Genomic DNA, 14,043 nt, shown 5'->3' with positions numbered 1-14,043 from the left:
GTCCTGAGAGCGGAGACTGTAGGCCCTGTTAGTCAAGATTAGAAGGGATGATAAATAAAATGGAATCATCTCAAGAATGGCCTTGTAAATCAGCACATACCAATGGCCGAGCCTGCACACATATAAAGATGGCCAATTTACTTTACTGTACAAGACAATTTACTTTACTGTACTTTACTGTACAAGACACAATGATGAGTTAGAACTCCACAGTTTGTAATAGAGCACCATGATACACAGATCCAGATTACTGATCTGGAACAGATTTTGGCTAGTCACGGGCCCAGTACAGTTAGTAAAGCTGAAACATGTGGATTGGATCTGGCACAGATCCGTGATCTGTGCTATGATATGGGCAATATCTGAATTTTTTGATTGCTATTATATTGCATTGCTATTATATTTTTGTGTATTTGATTAGGCCTGCATTCATGCACTGATCATTAAACGAACAAATCAGAGGTTAGGTACAGTTACTCAGTACTTGAGTAGCTTTTTTACCAAGTACTTTCTCACTTACTCAAGTAAATGTTTGAATGGCTACTTTTTACTTTTACTTGAGTAAAATCTCTCTACCCACCTCTGGTCTTGAGTGTTTCAGTAGCAAGACTAAGACAGTGATATCTGTTGACCAGAAAATCTATTATAATGTGTAAAATAAACACATCATGTTGACCAGAATATTATAGAGAAAATACATAACATTTCTGAAAATATACTTGTAAACAATTTTAAGACTGAAAAGACAGTGTAATCTATCAGATGCAACCTACCTCCGTGTGCCTGCTGAGATGTATGTCCTGCTTGAATCGAAAGAAAACACTTTTTACTTAAGAACTAAGAAAGGCTTTGACCACATGACAGCGTGCGTCACTCAACTTCCTTCTGTGTTGCTGCTTTGAATGTTTGATTTCTATCTGTGTCCCAACTCAAATTATAAAAATTAATTAATCCAGCCTTTTCTATGGATGAAATTAATGTAAGGTTCTTTATCAGTATGTGAGAAATACTTTAATATTTGTTGTGTTTGTTGTGACAAACAAGGTTATAGGACCAATGTGTTCATTCCGAGGTATGGAACTTTGCAGAGAGTGGTTATCTGAATTACCACAGCATTTCTGTCAGCTACAACTCTTCAACACTTACCTCTTGGCTGGTGTTTGGGAAAATTCTCTTTAAAAATTCTTAAATCAGCTCATTGATCTGTGGGAAATAACCACTTCCATTTCTACTACTTTACAAATCATACAGGTACTGCAGTTGTTCTGTATTTACAGTAACACGCAAGCAACCTCCCTGGTGAGAAAATGTCAAGTCAGATAGTTAAACATTCATTTGCTTTCATTATGACACACAGTTGAGATTCAACAGATTTACAGTAAATGATCAGGTTTCCTAAATTTGTATTACACACTGCTCCGTACTAACATACACTCTCATGCTGTGTGGTCTGTGGTGTGTGTGTGTGTGTGTGTGTGTGTGTGTGTGTGTGTGTGTGTGTGTGTGTGTGTGTGTGTGTGTGTGTGTGTGTGTGTGTGTGTGTGTGTGTGTGTGTGTGTGTGTGTGTGTGTGTGTGTGTGTGTGTGTGTGTATCCATCCATCCATTTGTGTTTTCCTGAACGTTGGCAAAAACGTTTCTTGAAGTCACGAGATAGAAAAGGGGGTCATTTCTGCTTTTCTCAAAAAATCATCTCCTACTTTTGTATTGAAGTCAATGAGCCACTGGAGCAGATCTAGCTGCACAAAGTGGTTCACCGAGACAATTCTGTAAGTCTGTCTGCTGTTTTGAGCACATCACATGAGACAGGACAAGTGTGGCTTCGAACGTGGAGAAAATCATGTGTCTAGAGTTTAATTTGTGGCCGTGGTGACAGTTTAGCCAGAAAAATTCCAGAATGTTTTTTTGGTCTCTCCCACTCTAACGATGAAGTCACGCACTCTAAGCTCTGCTCATTAGACGCAATACACAGGGGGAAAAAAAAGACGCAATACACACCCATTATAAAGTTGGATTTTGTCAAAAATTTTAAAATAAGTTGTCACCTCCAGAGTTTATTTAATTCCCATTATCAATGTCCTCATGAACTCATATTTGACCCATGATCTTAAGAAGAAAAGAAACATATCAAAGCAAAAAGTTTTTTTTGTTTGTTTGTTTGTTTGCTGTTCAAATGGTGACTGGTCAATGATTTTATGTTGTACAAATAAATTTCACAACTGCTCCCTAAAATTGTGACCAAGTAACAACACTTCATACACATGTTAAAGATTATATTTTTAAATATAGAAAAATCTTAATTCCATAATTTTATTTATTGACAATTTGGACAATTTACTTTATATTGCTGTGTTTTTTTTCCTCCATAAATGAAAGTAAAGTGATTTTGATAACATCATCACAACCACAGCGGCAGCACAATCTGTGGTCCATACAACATCAGTGCAAACATCAAATCATACAAGTCATATTAATGATGCAAACATCTGGCAGGTGATTAATGTGACATTGGGGCATTTTCCATTGTCCATCATGTATCCACATGCTGAGCGCAAATGATGATAACATTTCAACAACAACAACAAATATTTAAGGGAAATAAAAATTATAAGATGAATCATTTCTTCATTTCACAATTTCATTGTTATTGTCAAGACAAAGAAAACATCACTATCTGTATCACTGCAGACCAGTGTTGGGCTATGTAATTAAATTACTGATTACTTATTCTAAAAGTAATCACATCACTCTTCTGATTATCAGTATATTCTTATATACATATTTTTGTTTGTTTGCTTGTTTTTGTTTTTAATTTGATGTATGTTGTGTTATTTCAAATTGAGCCATTTTGCCACTCTGCACTTTCATTGTAAAGCACTTTGTAATTATAATTGCAAAAAGTGATACAAATAAAGGTTACTTACTTACTTATTGATTACTTTATTTAAAAAATGTATCACTAATTAATCAGTTACATCAGTGGTTCTCAAAGTGGGGTCCTTGGGAGGGTTCATGGGGGTCCCCAACTTTTTCTTGAAAATTTACCACTTTTTTCTAGAACTTTTAAACTTTTTTTTTTTTTGAGAAATTTTACCACTTTTTCTAACTTTTTTTGAGAGATCATATTTTTTATTTTTTATTTTTTTTTAACTTTTTTTGAGAAATCCTTCCACTTTGTTTTAGAAATTCTTTAACTTTTTTTTTCCAGGGGTCCTTGAGAGGGTTCAAGGGGTCCCCAATTTTTTCTTGAAATTTTACCAATTTTTCTAGAACTTTTTTTTTTTTGAGAAATTTTTATCACTTTTTTCTAGAATTGTTTTTGAGAACATTTTTCACTTCTTTCTGGAAAGTGTTTAACTTTCTTTTGAGAAATCTTTTTTTTTTTTGTTGAAATTTTACCACTTTTTCTAGAATTTTTTAAAAACTTTTTTTGAGAAATGTTTCCACTTTTTTTCTAGAATTGTTTTTGAGAATTTTTTTTCCAGAAAATTCTCTACAATATTTCCAAAAATTCACGCCACTGGCCCTAACTTGAACGTACATTAACTGAAATGTTCTTCAGTCTCAATGTTAATATTTGTGTATTTCTGGTGTTTACTTCAAATGTTTGTCCAATGGGGGTCCGTGGTCTAATTTGTGTCAATTTAGGTGTCCTTGATATAAAAAAGTTTGAGAACCACCCTCAAAAAAAAAACACAAGGCAAGCAGACTTGGGGTTACCTGGGGTTGTAACTATAATCTAATTACTATTTTAGGAATTATAACCCGTTATATTACTCCGTTACTAATAATGTAATCCCATTACAGTAACGTGTTACTGCCCAGCACTGCTGCAGACAAACCAATCATGAACTCCACTGTGCAGCCTCATTGATGAATCACACTAAACACTCCTGTCTACCTGAGCTGACACAACTCAGCTGAGTCTCCAGGAGAAAACGAGGGAAGCCAGAATCCAGGATGAAGAGGCTGAGTGAACCTGGTCTGGACTCTGTGGAGCAGAGTCGTGGTTTCTGTGACGCTGTAGAAAGACAGAGTTCCTGCCCTGTGATCCAGGTACACGCCTACTCTGGAGGACAGCGGGCCTGAGATGGGAGTAATAATACCATTATGTACGAACTGATATTCACCATTGCGACAGTGTAATGCCCAGGATCTGTCATTCAGTCCAAACCCACATTCGTTCCTGGTCCCTGCTCTGCTGATGTTCTTGTAGGCCACTGCTATAAAAACGTGACCACTCCACTCCACTTCCCAGTAACAACGTCCTGTCAGACCCTCTGTGCTCAGGACCTGAAACCACTGAATGAACGGTTCAGGTTGAACCCAAAACGACTGTTCCTCACTCATCAGTGTTGCCTTTCTGTTCCCTTTAGTCAGTGACAAAAATGTATTTGCAGTGAATGGATCCAGTGTGACATAACAAGCATAAGCCAAAAGATCAGTTCTGGTTCGGGGTTCATGATGCTGCATCAGCTCATGAACTCCAGAGACCTTTGTCTGCTTCTCATTGAGAGCAGCCTGAAGTTTATCTCTGATCTCTGACAACGCTGCTGTCACTTCCTCGAAATGTGGTCGCTGGATGCTGAGTACATCTATTGCATCACTCAGATGTGACAGAGAGTGGAAGTTGTTTAGGAAGTGGAAGTGATCCTCTGTGTGCGACAGCTTTGTCAGACCGGTGTCTTTCCTCCTCAGCTCAGTGATCTCCTGCTGCAGCTTCTCCTTCAGCTCTTGGACTCGACTCACTTCAGTTTTCTGTTGAGATCTGATCTGCTGCTCCACCTCAGACCTTCTTCTCTCAATGAGTTGAATCAAGTCAGCGAAGATCTTCTCACTGTTACTTACGGCTTTATCGGCAGAGAGATTGATGGCCTCCTCCTCCTGTTGAAGCACCTCCACATCTTTCTTTATGGCTTGTAGCCTTCGTTGGATCTTTTGACGACTCGCCCCGAGCTCCTTCTGCTTCTCAGCGCTTTCTGCTACAGCTGAGACTGTGTCGTGGCCTTTATGTTCGTCCATGGAGCAGAGGTAACAGATATACTGCTGATCGGTGCGGCAGAAAATCTTCATCACCTCGTTATGGCGAGGGCAGATGTTCTCCAGAAGTTTCGAGGATGCTTCGACCAGCTTGTGTTTCTTCAGTGGAGCTACATCGTAGTGAGGCTGAAGGTGCTGCTCACAGTAAGAGGCCAAACACACCAGACAGGACTTGAAGGCTTTCAGCTTCCTCCCGGTGCAGAAGTCACAGGCCACGTCTCCAGGTCCGGCGTAGGAGTGATCGGGTGGAGCCGCTCGAAGTCCCATTTTCTTCAGGTCCTCCACTAACTCTGCAAACATGGTGTTTTTCACCAGTGCTGGCCTCTGTGTGAAGCTCTCTCTGCACTGTGGGCAGCTGCATGAGTTCTTCTTCTTTTTCTTCTTCTGATCATCTTCACCCCAGTAGTTTTTAATACAGCTCATGCAGTAGCTGTGACCACAGGGAATAGTCACCGGCACCTTCAGAAGCTCCAGACAGATCGAACAGCTCAGTTTTTCCTGATCCAGCTGAAACATTTGCTGTGCCATCTCTCCTACAGGGCTGTCTGAACGTCAGTAAGTTTCACTTTCGATTCCCAAGAAGCCGCACCAGCTCTGACACGTCACTTGTTTACAGTTACAAGCAGTGGTGTAGTAGTGTAGTGCACGGCCAATACCCACTTATTTTTCAGTCAATAGCTATAGGCTACCCACCCCCTCTATAGGATCCAGAGAGTGGATTTTCAGGCGGGATTGCTGTCTTCTTCACAATACAACATCTTTGGTGCAGCGCATCACACGTCATTTAGCCAATCACAATCAAGATAACAGCATTGTCTTTTTTCCCCGTGGTTTACCGGCAACTTTTCGTGCTACGTTACTTCTATGGACACCGAGCCACTCCGTCTCCACCCCGCGCCGCCGCCTACAGCTCCGACTGACTGACAGATCCAACAGTCACCTGCTGATGTTGCGTCTGAGCGCAGAGCAGCTGGAGACCCGAGATCCCCGGGTCACGGGAGCAGCTGATGAGATAACAGCCATGTATAAGTGAGATAAAGATGTAAACAACACATCACTTGGCTTTTCTGCAGTTGATTTGCTGTTCATCTACTGGTTTTTTAAATTTATTTTTCACTTCCCGTTTTTATGACTTCCCGTTTCTGATGAGCAGCACGAACACCCTTGATAAACAATGGTGTTAACAGAGACCTTTTTGGGTTTTTGTTTTTTAACTGAAGCAATTATTGTTTTTTTCTGTTATCTGTATTCATGCTTTCATGAACATGGAGTTCATGAAATGTGTTGCTCAGGTCCAATTGCACAGTAGCTAAAAAGAGGAGCAGTGAGTTACAATACAGTGGCATAGGTGGTGATTGACTCAAACTCATCAGACAGGAAAGTAAAACAGGTTTTTAAAATGCTGTTATTTATTGGGTATTGTAGCATTTTTATTAGGACAGGACCGTTTTGAATTTGTATTAAATCTCATGTTTGTCTGTCTGAAGTGGACGCTTTGCACTTTTCTTACTGTAGAACAAGTTTTAACTACATCATGTAGCCTACAATAAGTCACATGAACCAGAAATCATTCCTCATTTACACCTGCTGCCAAATCTATGATGTTTGATTACTGTATTGGGGATACAATCTACTGACACGCATGCAAAGGAACATCTCCATAAATTGGACACATCTATATTCTGCTATTCGAATCAGGACTCACCACTCTCTGCTTTATTTTCAGGTCAAATGTCCTTCTTTAGTATTAGGCTAACTGGTTCATACTCACCTATATAAAACACTCCTCAGTCATTCACCTCCATATTTACAGTAAACCAGCTACTGTCTCCAGTATCGACAGCCAAGTACAACATACTATCACACTACACCAACCAAAGTCTTTTCTTTGGACAACTGTCCTTCTCATTTGCTGCATCAAATGACTGGAACCTATTACAAAAACACAAAAGAAAAACTCAGCTCATCTTGGTTGAGTCACGATACAGTTTGTTTTGTCTTCTCCCTCTTCCCCTACAAGTGATTTTATGGCAGTTAACAGGCCGACATTGTACAGTAAATATGAATTTTGTTCTCAATACTTTGGATGGTAAAATAAAGGTAAAAAAAAAAAAATGATTCTTGGGGTTTGTGCTGCAAACAGCTCTGATAATGACACACGTTTGATACCTGCACATGTACCTACACCCAACACATATTCTGATTAGAGGTGGTTGGGATAAGTGCTGCAGATCCAGGCCTGATGCTGAAACGTTTCTCCAACACGAGCAGCAGCTGTGTTTGTTTTGAGAGAGAGAGCGAGGAGTAGAGGACCGAGCACATTGGAGAGGAATCAGGGCGCCGAGGAGGCCGAGTGTGCCATTATGTACGCTTGTTTGAATCTGTGTATACACAACATACGTCGACTTGTGACATGTTTGTGTGTGTTTTTGTTTGCGTCTGCCGAGGGGAGCGGACCGCAGCGTGAGGGAGGGGGAGAGGGAGAGAGGGAGGGGGGAGGTGGTGGTTCTCACAGCCCACAGAGTGACTCTCTGACAGGGATCGTGAGAACCTGAGTGGCAGGGGTCCATGTGGTCGCGAGGAATCCAGCACAATGTTAAAGAGAAGAAAAACATCAGTGTTTGTAGATGTGAGCAGCAGAACGTAGAGGGAGAGAAGACATTTGACAAGGAGGCTATTTCTGGATCAAAGGACACAAACTGCAGCTACACTGACACATCTGTGGACACATCTGCTCATCCTAGATAGATAGATAGATATAGATAGATAGATAGATAGATAGATAGATAGATAGATAGATAGATAGATAGATAGATAGATCCCACTTTAATGTTGAAATAAACCAAAATATTAACAATCAACAACAAGCAATCAAGGAAACATCTCCAGTCAAAGTTTCTACTGTGAAATGACGAAATAATGAAAACTAGACATGCAAAATTTTTTTTTCTAAAATCAAATGAACTGAAAATCCACTGTGTTTACAAAATCAACAGATTTTAACTATTATCGAGAAAATCTTTTAAGTTTTTGTCACTTTGTCTTTGTCACTTCAAATAAGTTTAAAGACTCATGGTTCAATGTGTTTGTTGTATGACTCCTCAACAGAGAAACTAAAATACAATCTAAAGCAAAACCCTAAAACCAAACTAACATTAAAAACTAAAAGTCAAGACAAAATAAAATGAATAAAAACTAATGAAAAATCCAACTTCTTAAAGGCACATGCCGTGTTTTATATCACTGAAAACTGAACATGTTTGTCATAACAGTACATATGGACATCTTAAAGATAAAGTGACTTGTTTATGAACAAAACAAATGACAATTTACTTGTTAATGAGACACAATCAAAGTTTCTAAAGGTGAATATTCTTCTAAATTTTCGGTCCATAAAATATAAACAGCCCCATTTTCTGACTCAGACCTTGAACCTGCAGGACGTCCGCCCTCTGTCTCTCTATTCCCACACCTGTCTTCTTTCTCTCATCTCTTTCTCTCGTCCTCTCAGGTCATCTAAACACTCCTCCTCCTCTTTCTCTCTGTTTCTCAGGCTGCAGCTTCCCTCGTGTCACTGTGGGATTATTTATGGGCTGGTGAAGGCAGAGAGAGATAGTGTGAGACCCCAAACTTGGCCTCTACCCTCTCACTGTCTGCGACCCCTAAATCACCACTGCATCTGGTTAACTTACTTTCACATGAGCAGTTTGTTGATAGTCGGTGTGTGTGACAGAGAGAGACAGAGAGACGTGAGGACGTCATGTGATAAAACATCCAGCTCTGGGTTTGTTTGTTTGTTTAAAGGGGCAAAATCAAATCCAGCAGATTCACAAAACTTTGTGCATGTGTTTCCCACAATGCAAGTTAGAGTTTTCAGGTGTGTTGTGTGAGCACTGGCTGCAGAGATGAAGAGCAGGACAAATAATCTGTTAAACTCCTTTCTCCCCCTTCACTTTAATGTGTCAATGTCAAATGTCAAATAACAACAAACACAACAACAACAACAGCTCATCTCAGCCTCTGGAGAAAATGGTTTGTGACACCAAACTGATTCATTTCTAAATCAGTGCAGAAGTCCGAGAAATGACTTTCACAACCTAGTGTCATCATCATCATCACGCTCCAGGAGTCTGCTGGTCTGGACCAACGGAGGGTGAACACGTAGTTTCATGTCCCAGCAGGTCACAAGTCTGGTCCCTAGTGAAATGACTCAATATAAACACAGCATTTCATCTGAAATTAAAGATTTAAAGCAACGATAGCACAGTTTGATTTCTGCTTGTGGGCACAAACTCACAGTGGCCGTTTCAATAGCATTAGCATTAGCCACTTTCCTTTTAATTCTGGTTTCTTGAGGAACTCCTGCAGGATGTGAATATGTTGCCCTTTCACTTCTAGTCTTTACATCTACAACAAGTGATCATTCAGAACCTCAAAACTAATAACCATGATTAGCACTTAAATCACTTTAGCACTCCAGCACTTTAACATTCAATGGTCACTTTATTCTTGGTCTGTCACAAGTAACAAGATTCATTGTCTGTCTATGATGTACTGTAACTGTCACTCTTATTGTTATTGTACTGTTTTACCCTTTTACTGCTAGTATATCTCTGTCCTATTAACTACAATGTTAACATCAACCTTCCTAGGGACAAAGGATGGAAATTAGCTGATTGCTATAGCATATCAAAATAATTATTCATTCACAATCAATCTATCCTGTAAAATCCCTTTTATTTCCTCATAATATTATAATAATATATATTATAGGTAGTAAAGTTATATGAGGTCTAGCCCAAGGTCTAACTCGTATGTTCACTGTTGCATCGATTGTGTGTTTGCAACATCTTTGCCGTTCATGTGTTTGGCCTTATATGTGTTTTTGAGTCTGTCACTGTTTATGATTTGGCACCGTGCTTCTCCTGATGGAAGTGGTTTGGATTGATCCTTGCCATGATTTTGTCCTCATGGGCCACCGTATTTATTTAATTTAAACATGTCTGAAGCAGCAGAAGAGAGCGGTCAGGAGTCAGGTGATGATCATCAGTGGGTGAGTGGCTCCATAGAAGCTCATCAATATTAAAATAAACATTTGTTATTGATACCACGGCTTTAAAAAGACACTTAGACAAACAAATGACACGCATCGTTCAAGTTAAAGTGTGTGTGTTTGTGTGTGTGTGACCAAAACAGAACGGACTAAGGTTCATGACCCCGCCGTGCTCTGTTTTCTCAGGGTGACAGAGAGGACAGCCGGTCTGCAGAGGGCAGGGAGGGGGTTAAAGTGCAGACGTATCTGTGTGTGCTGCGCTCGTAAAAAACGACTCGTCCTCATGACCAAGAAATATAAATATAGACGTAGCTCAGGGTTGAAATATTAACTTCTTATACATGCTGCACACTGTCGGACTGGTTCTCAAACATTTAACAGAGTTTCCGTCCTCCAGAGAAAAATAAAAGACCTTTGTTTTAAGATGAGGATGAGAATATAAATAATAAAGCCCATCCACACATACACACACATATATTACATACTAAAGGAATGTATCAACTCAATCCTGTCTGAGCATCAAAGGAGACGAAGCAGATGAGCAATTTCCTCTGCAGTGGTGGGCGTGTGTATGTGTGTGTGTGTGTGTGTGTGTGTGTGTGTGTTTGTACAAATTGCAGAGCCTATGAGAGTTGTGTGTTTATACCTTAAACAGCGAGACAAGAAATGGGCCCAGTAACAGACTCAGACCCAAACAAACTGTCTGTCTGGCGGTGGTGGTGGGCACAGACAGGAAGTAGCTAGATGAGAGGACAGATAACAGTCTGAGGATGAAACAGAAAGCAGAGACGACGAGGACGACCTCGCCTGGTTCAGTTATAAATGTGAATCTGCAGAGCAATCATGAAGGTGCTAAACTCCAAACTGTGCATGAAAACCACAATGTGCTGCACCATTAACAGGATTCACACAGACGGGTGTGTGTTTACAGAGAGTAACATGGCACTTCTTACTCACTCACACACACACACATACACATACACAGCGGGCAGAGCCACCGGCGGTTGATTTATAACATTTCCAGCCGCTGAGCCGGACGGATCTTTGACGTTAGATGGCAGCAAAAACAGTGAATGATGTGTGGATCCTGGGTTTGGGGTTTTCAGCATGTGTGTGATTTATGCCGGCTGCAGTCGGCAGGAAAAGGGAGAGAGGAGAGGAGAGAGAGAGAGAGCAAAGGGCCTTTGACTTCAGGGATCCTCCTCCCTTATCTGACAGGGAGGGAGAACAGAACAGATCATAGACAGCTGCAGATGAATGACAACACATGGGAGGAGGAGGAGGAGGAGGCCGAGGCCAAGGTTAACGTCACTGTCCTCCACTGGCTTTGATTTAGACCGAGATTCATTACACATATTAGATGGTGGAGCACGGACCGTTAAACCTCAGTCCTCCTGATGGGTTTGAATCCAACTCATGGCCCTTTGCTGCACGTCCTCCCTCTTTTCCCCTGAGTTTTATAGTGATCAATTTGCCCATGTTTCCTCCACTAATCAATGCTAAATGAAACTGTTGTGCACACAGGATAACCTACAGTATGTAGTGGTTCCTCCAGAGTCACAAAGTCTGGGGGTCATTAAAGTAAAAAAAAAAAAAAAGTTGTGCTTGTGTGATAAATATTATTCATACATGTGATATTAGTTATAAGTATCACTTCACAGTGAATCAGCTTTTATCAAACCATGTTTTCTTTTTTCCTGAAAACGCCCTGAAAATAAGTGTCAGTGTCCAGGAGGTCGGAGCTGCAGTGGAGGACTGCAGGTTTAAGGTTTTAATCTGATGTTAGTCTGCCCCCTTGTGGACCAGAGGCAACTGTGCAGCTGGATCTGATCTGATCTGATATGCAAACCATTAAGGATCTTGAAAGTGTTTTATGTCCAACAGGTTGTAACTTATATTCCTATATCATCAGCAGTAACATGTTGTTCGTAGTACACAGTACACAGTTAATCTTGATTAAACATGACTCCAATAGTGAAAGTTGTTCAGTCAAATTTTTAAAGTTTGAATTTAAATACAGTAGGATTTTCCTGAAACACAAAATATAGACTTAAAAAGAGTCTAAAAAAAATAAATAAATCCTGCTTAATCATCACCTATCAGCTTTTACTCATGTGTGGTGGTGACTGTGTCTGCAGAGTACAAACAGTCCATTGTTGTATTGTTCCCGATCTGGTACAACCTGCTGAGTTACAGCAGAGCAGGTAAAATACTTGAATACATTCATTTCAATAGAGCTGTAAAAGCCAAAGTGTATAGATGGACATTAAGTTAAAATTTAACTTAATGTCCATCTATACACTTTGGCTCTTACAGCTCTATTGAAATAAGTGTATGTTTTCATGGTTTTAAGCTTTTGTATAAGATTATAAATGTAAACTGTTCATTAATAATGCATGTATATTTAATGGGAGCGCTCCTTTAGTCAGTGTGGTCATCTCATTTTTCATCTGTGTAAGCCTACATCCTGTTCCTACAGCTCATTAGTGGCTTTCTGTCGCCACAACAAAAGCTTTTAGCTGCTCTAAAAGCTCGACTGAAACAGACATAAAAACATAATTGAATCCACAAAAGAGCCTTTGTTGCTTTTATATTTCAGCTTTTTCTTTTTTTTTTGGTGCATTGATGACGTCGGGTTGTAGCAAGCACAGTAAACAATAAAAACCAAAGAAATCTTTATTCATTAATTTCAAACATCCTTAGACCTGCTGTTGCCAACAAGTTCAAAGTGAGTGAATGCAGCAGATTTGACATCTAACATCCCCACAGTGTATTGTCTGTCACATTTTCAAAATAAAAGACGATTCAGGTCTGACTAAGAGCTGTTTTAAAGTCACAGTGTACTGCATAGATATGTCATTAGGAGTGCAATATTTGTCTTTACTTGTAGGTGCAATGGAGTAAAAGTTAAACTCTAGTAAAGAACAGATAACTTAAAAAAATAGACTTTACAGTACAATACTCAAGTATTAAACGGCAGCAAAAATGTTTTTGAAAGCTGAACTATGCATGTCTGGTAACTTTTTCTCTGTTTCCTGTAGCTTTTTTCTCTACAGAGCTCCTACAGTTTCAGAGTGCGCATTTTCATGTCATTAAAAAGACACTACTAGCTTATTCTGGAAAAGTAGTTAAATTACGGATTACTCCGATACTGTTCTGATTACTTTATTTCAAAAGTAAAAAGCTACATTACTAGACTAGTTACATTACTAGTTACTCCATTCACACAAAAAACAATAAAAACAACCTCGAGCAGGACAGCCAGGTGGAGACTGGCCATGGTAACATTTAGTTACCTATAATCTAATTACCATTTTAGAAATGATAACATGTTACTAGGGCTGTCCCGATTACCATATGGTCCTTGGACCAGTGATTGACATATTGGGGTGAACATGTGCTAACGTGTTTGATGCGTTTCTAGCGACGCACCGCGCATCCGTGAAGTAGCGCCGACGTCTGTTATGACAGTTGCTGGCAGCTTTGAGGCTCATTACCGCCACCTGGATTGGAGTGAGGACTCGACTTTTTTTTCTTCTTTCTTTAAAAAAAAAAAATTCATTCAGACATTCGTCGTGTGATTGCGTGCACCGAACCGTGACGGCACGGGACGAATACATATACCGTTACACCCCTATCCATTACTAAAAAAAGTAATCAAATTACAGTGATGTGTTACTAAATAACACGTTACTGAGGTCAGAGGCGCTGATCTTGCATACTTGGTTGCTTCTCCCTGTAACACGTCATTTAACCATCACAATTACTCTGAAGCTGTTTCAAGCTGTCAAGATAAAAATAAAAATCTTGCATAGTTCCTCTTTAATTCTTTGGTCCAAAACGATTGTCAGTGTGGAGCCTTAAAGGGATAGTTCACTCAAAATTGAAATTTCACTCATTATCTACTCACCCTCATGTCGACTAAGGGCTGGGAGAAGTTTCAGAGTCCTCC

At 39.8% G+C, this 14,043-nt stretch overlaps 1 protein-coding gene across 1 annotated transcript; it reads right to left on the bottom strand.

Annotated features, from left to right (window-relative positions):
- Positions 1-3,895: 3,895 nt before the first annotated feature.
- LOC146992238 (tripartite motif-containing protein 16-like) lies at positions 3,896-5,926 on the bottom strand. The gene has a single exon (XM_085792423.1). It carries the CDS (start codon positions 5,564-5,566, stop codon positions 3,896-3,898), a length of 1,671 nt encoding a protein of 556 aa, XP_085648549.1. The 5' UTR covers positions 5,567-5,926.
- Between the last annotated feature and the right edge of the window lie 8,117 nt (positions 5,927-14,043).

Source organism: Trachurus japonicus, chromosome 1, assembly GCF_045865225.1.
Source record: "Trachurus japonicus isolate A0001 chromosome 1, Traja_1.0".
NCBI classification, from domain to species: domain Eukaryota; kingdom Metazoa; phylum Chordata; class Actinopteri; order Carangiformes; family Carangidae; genus Trachurus; species Trachurus japonicus.
The sequence above is the reverse complement of the archived record's forward strand: the minus strand, read 5'-3'. Positions and strand labels throughout refer to the sequence as shown.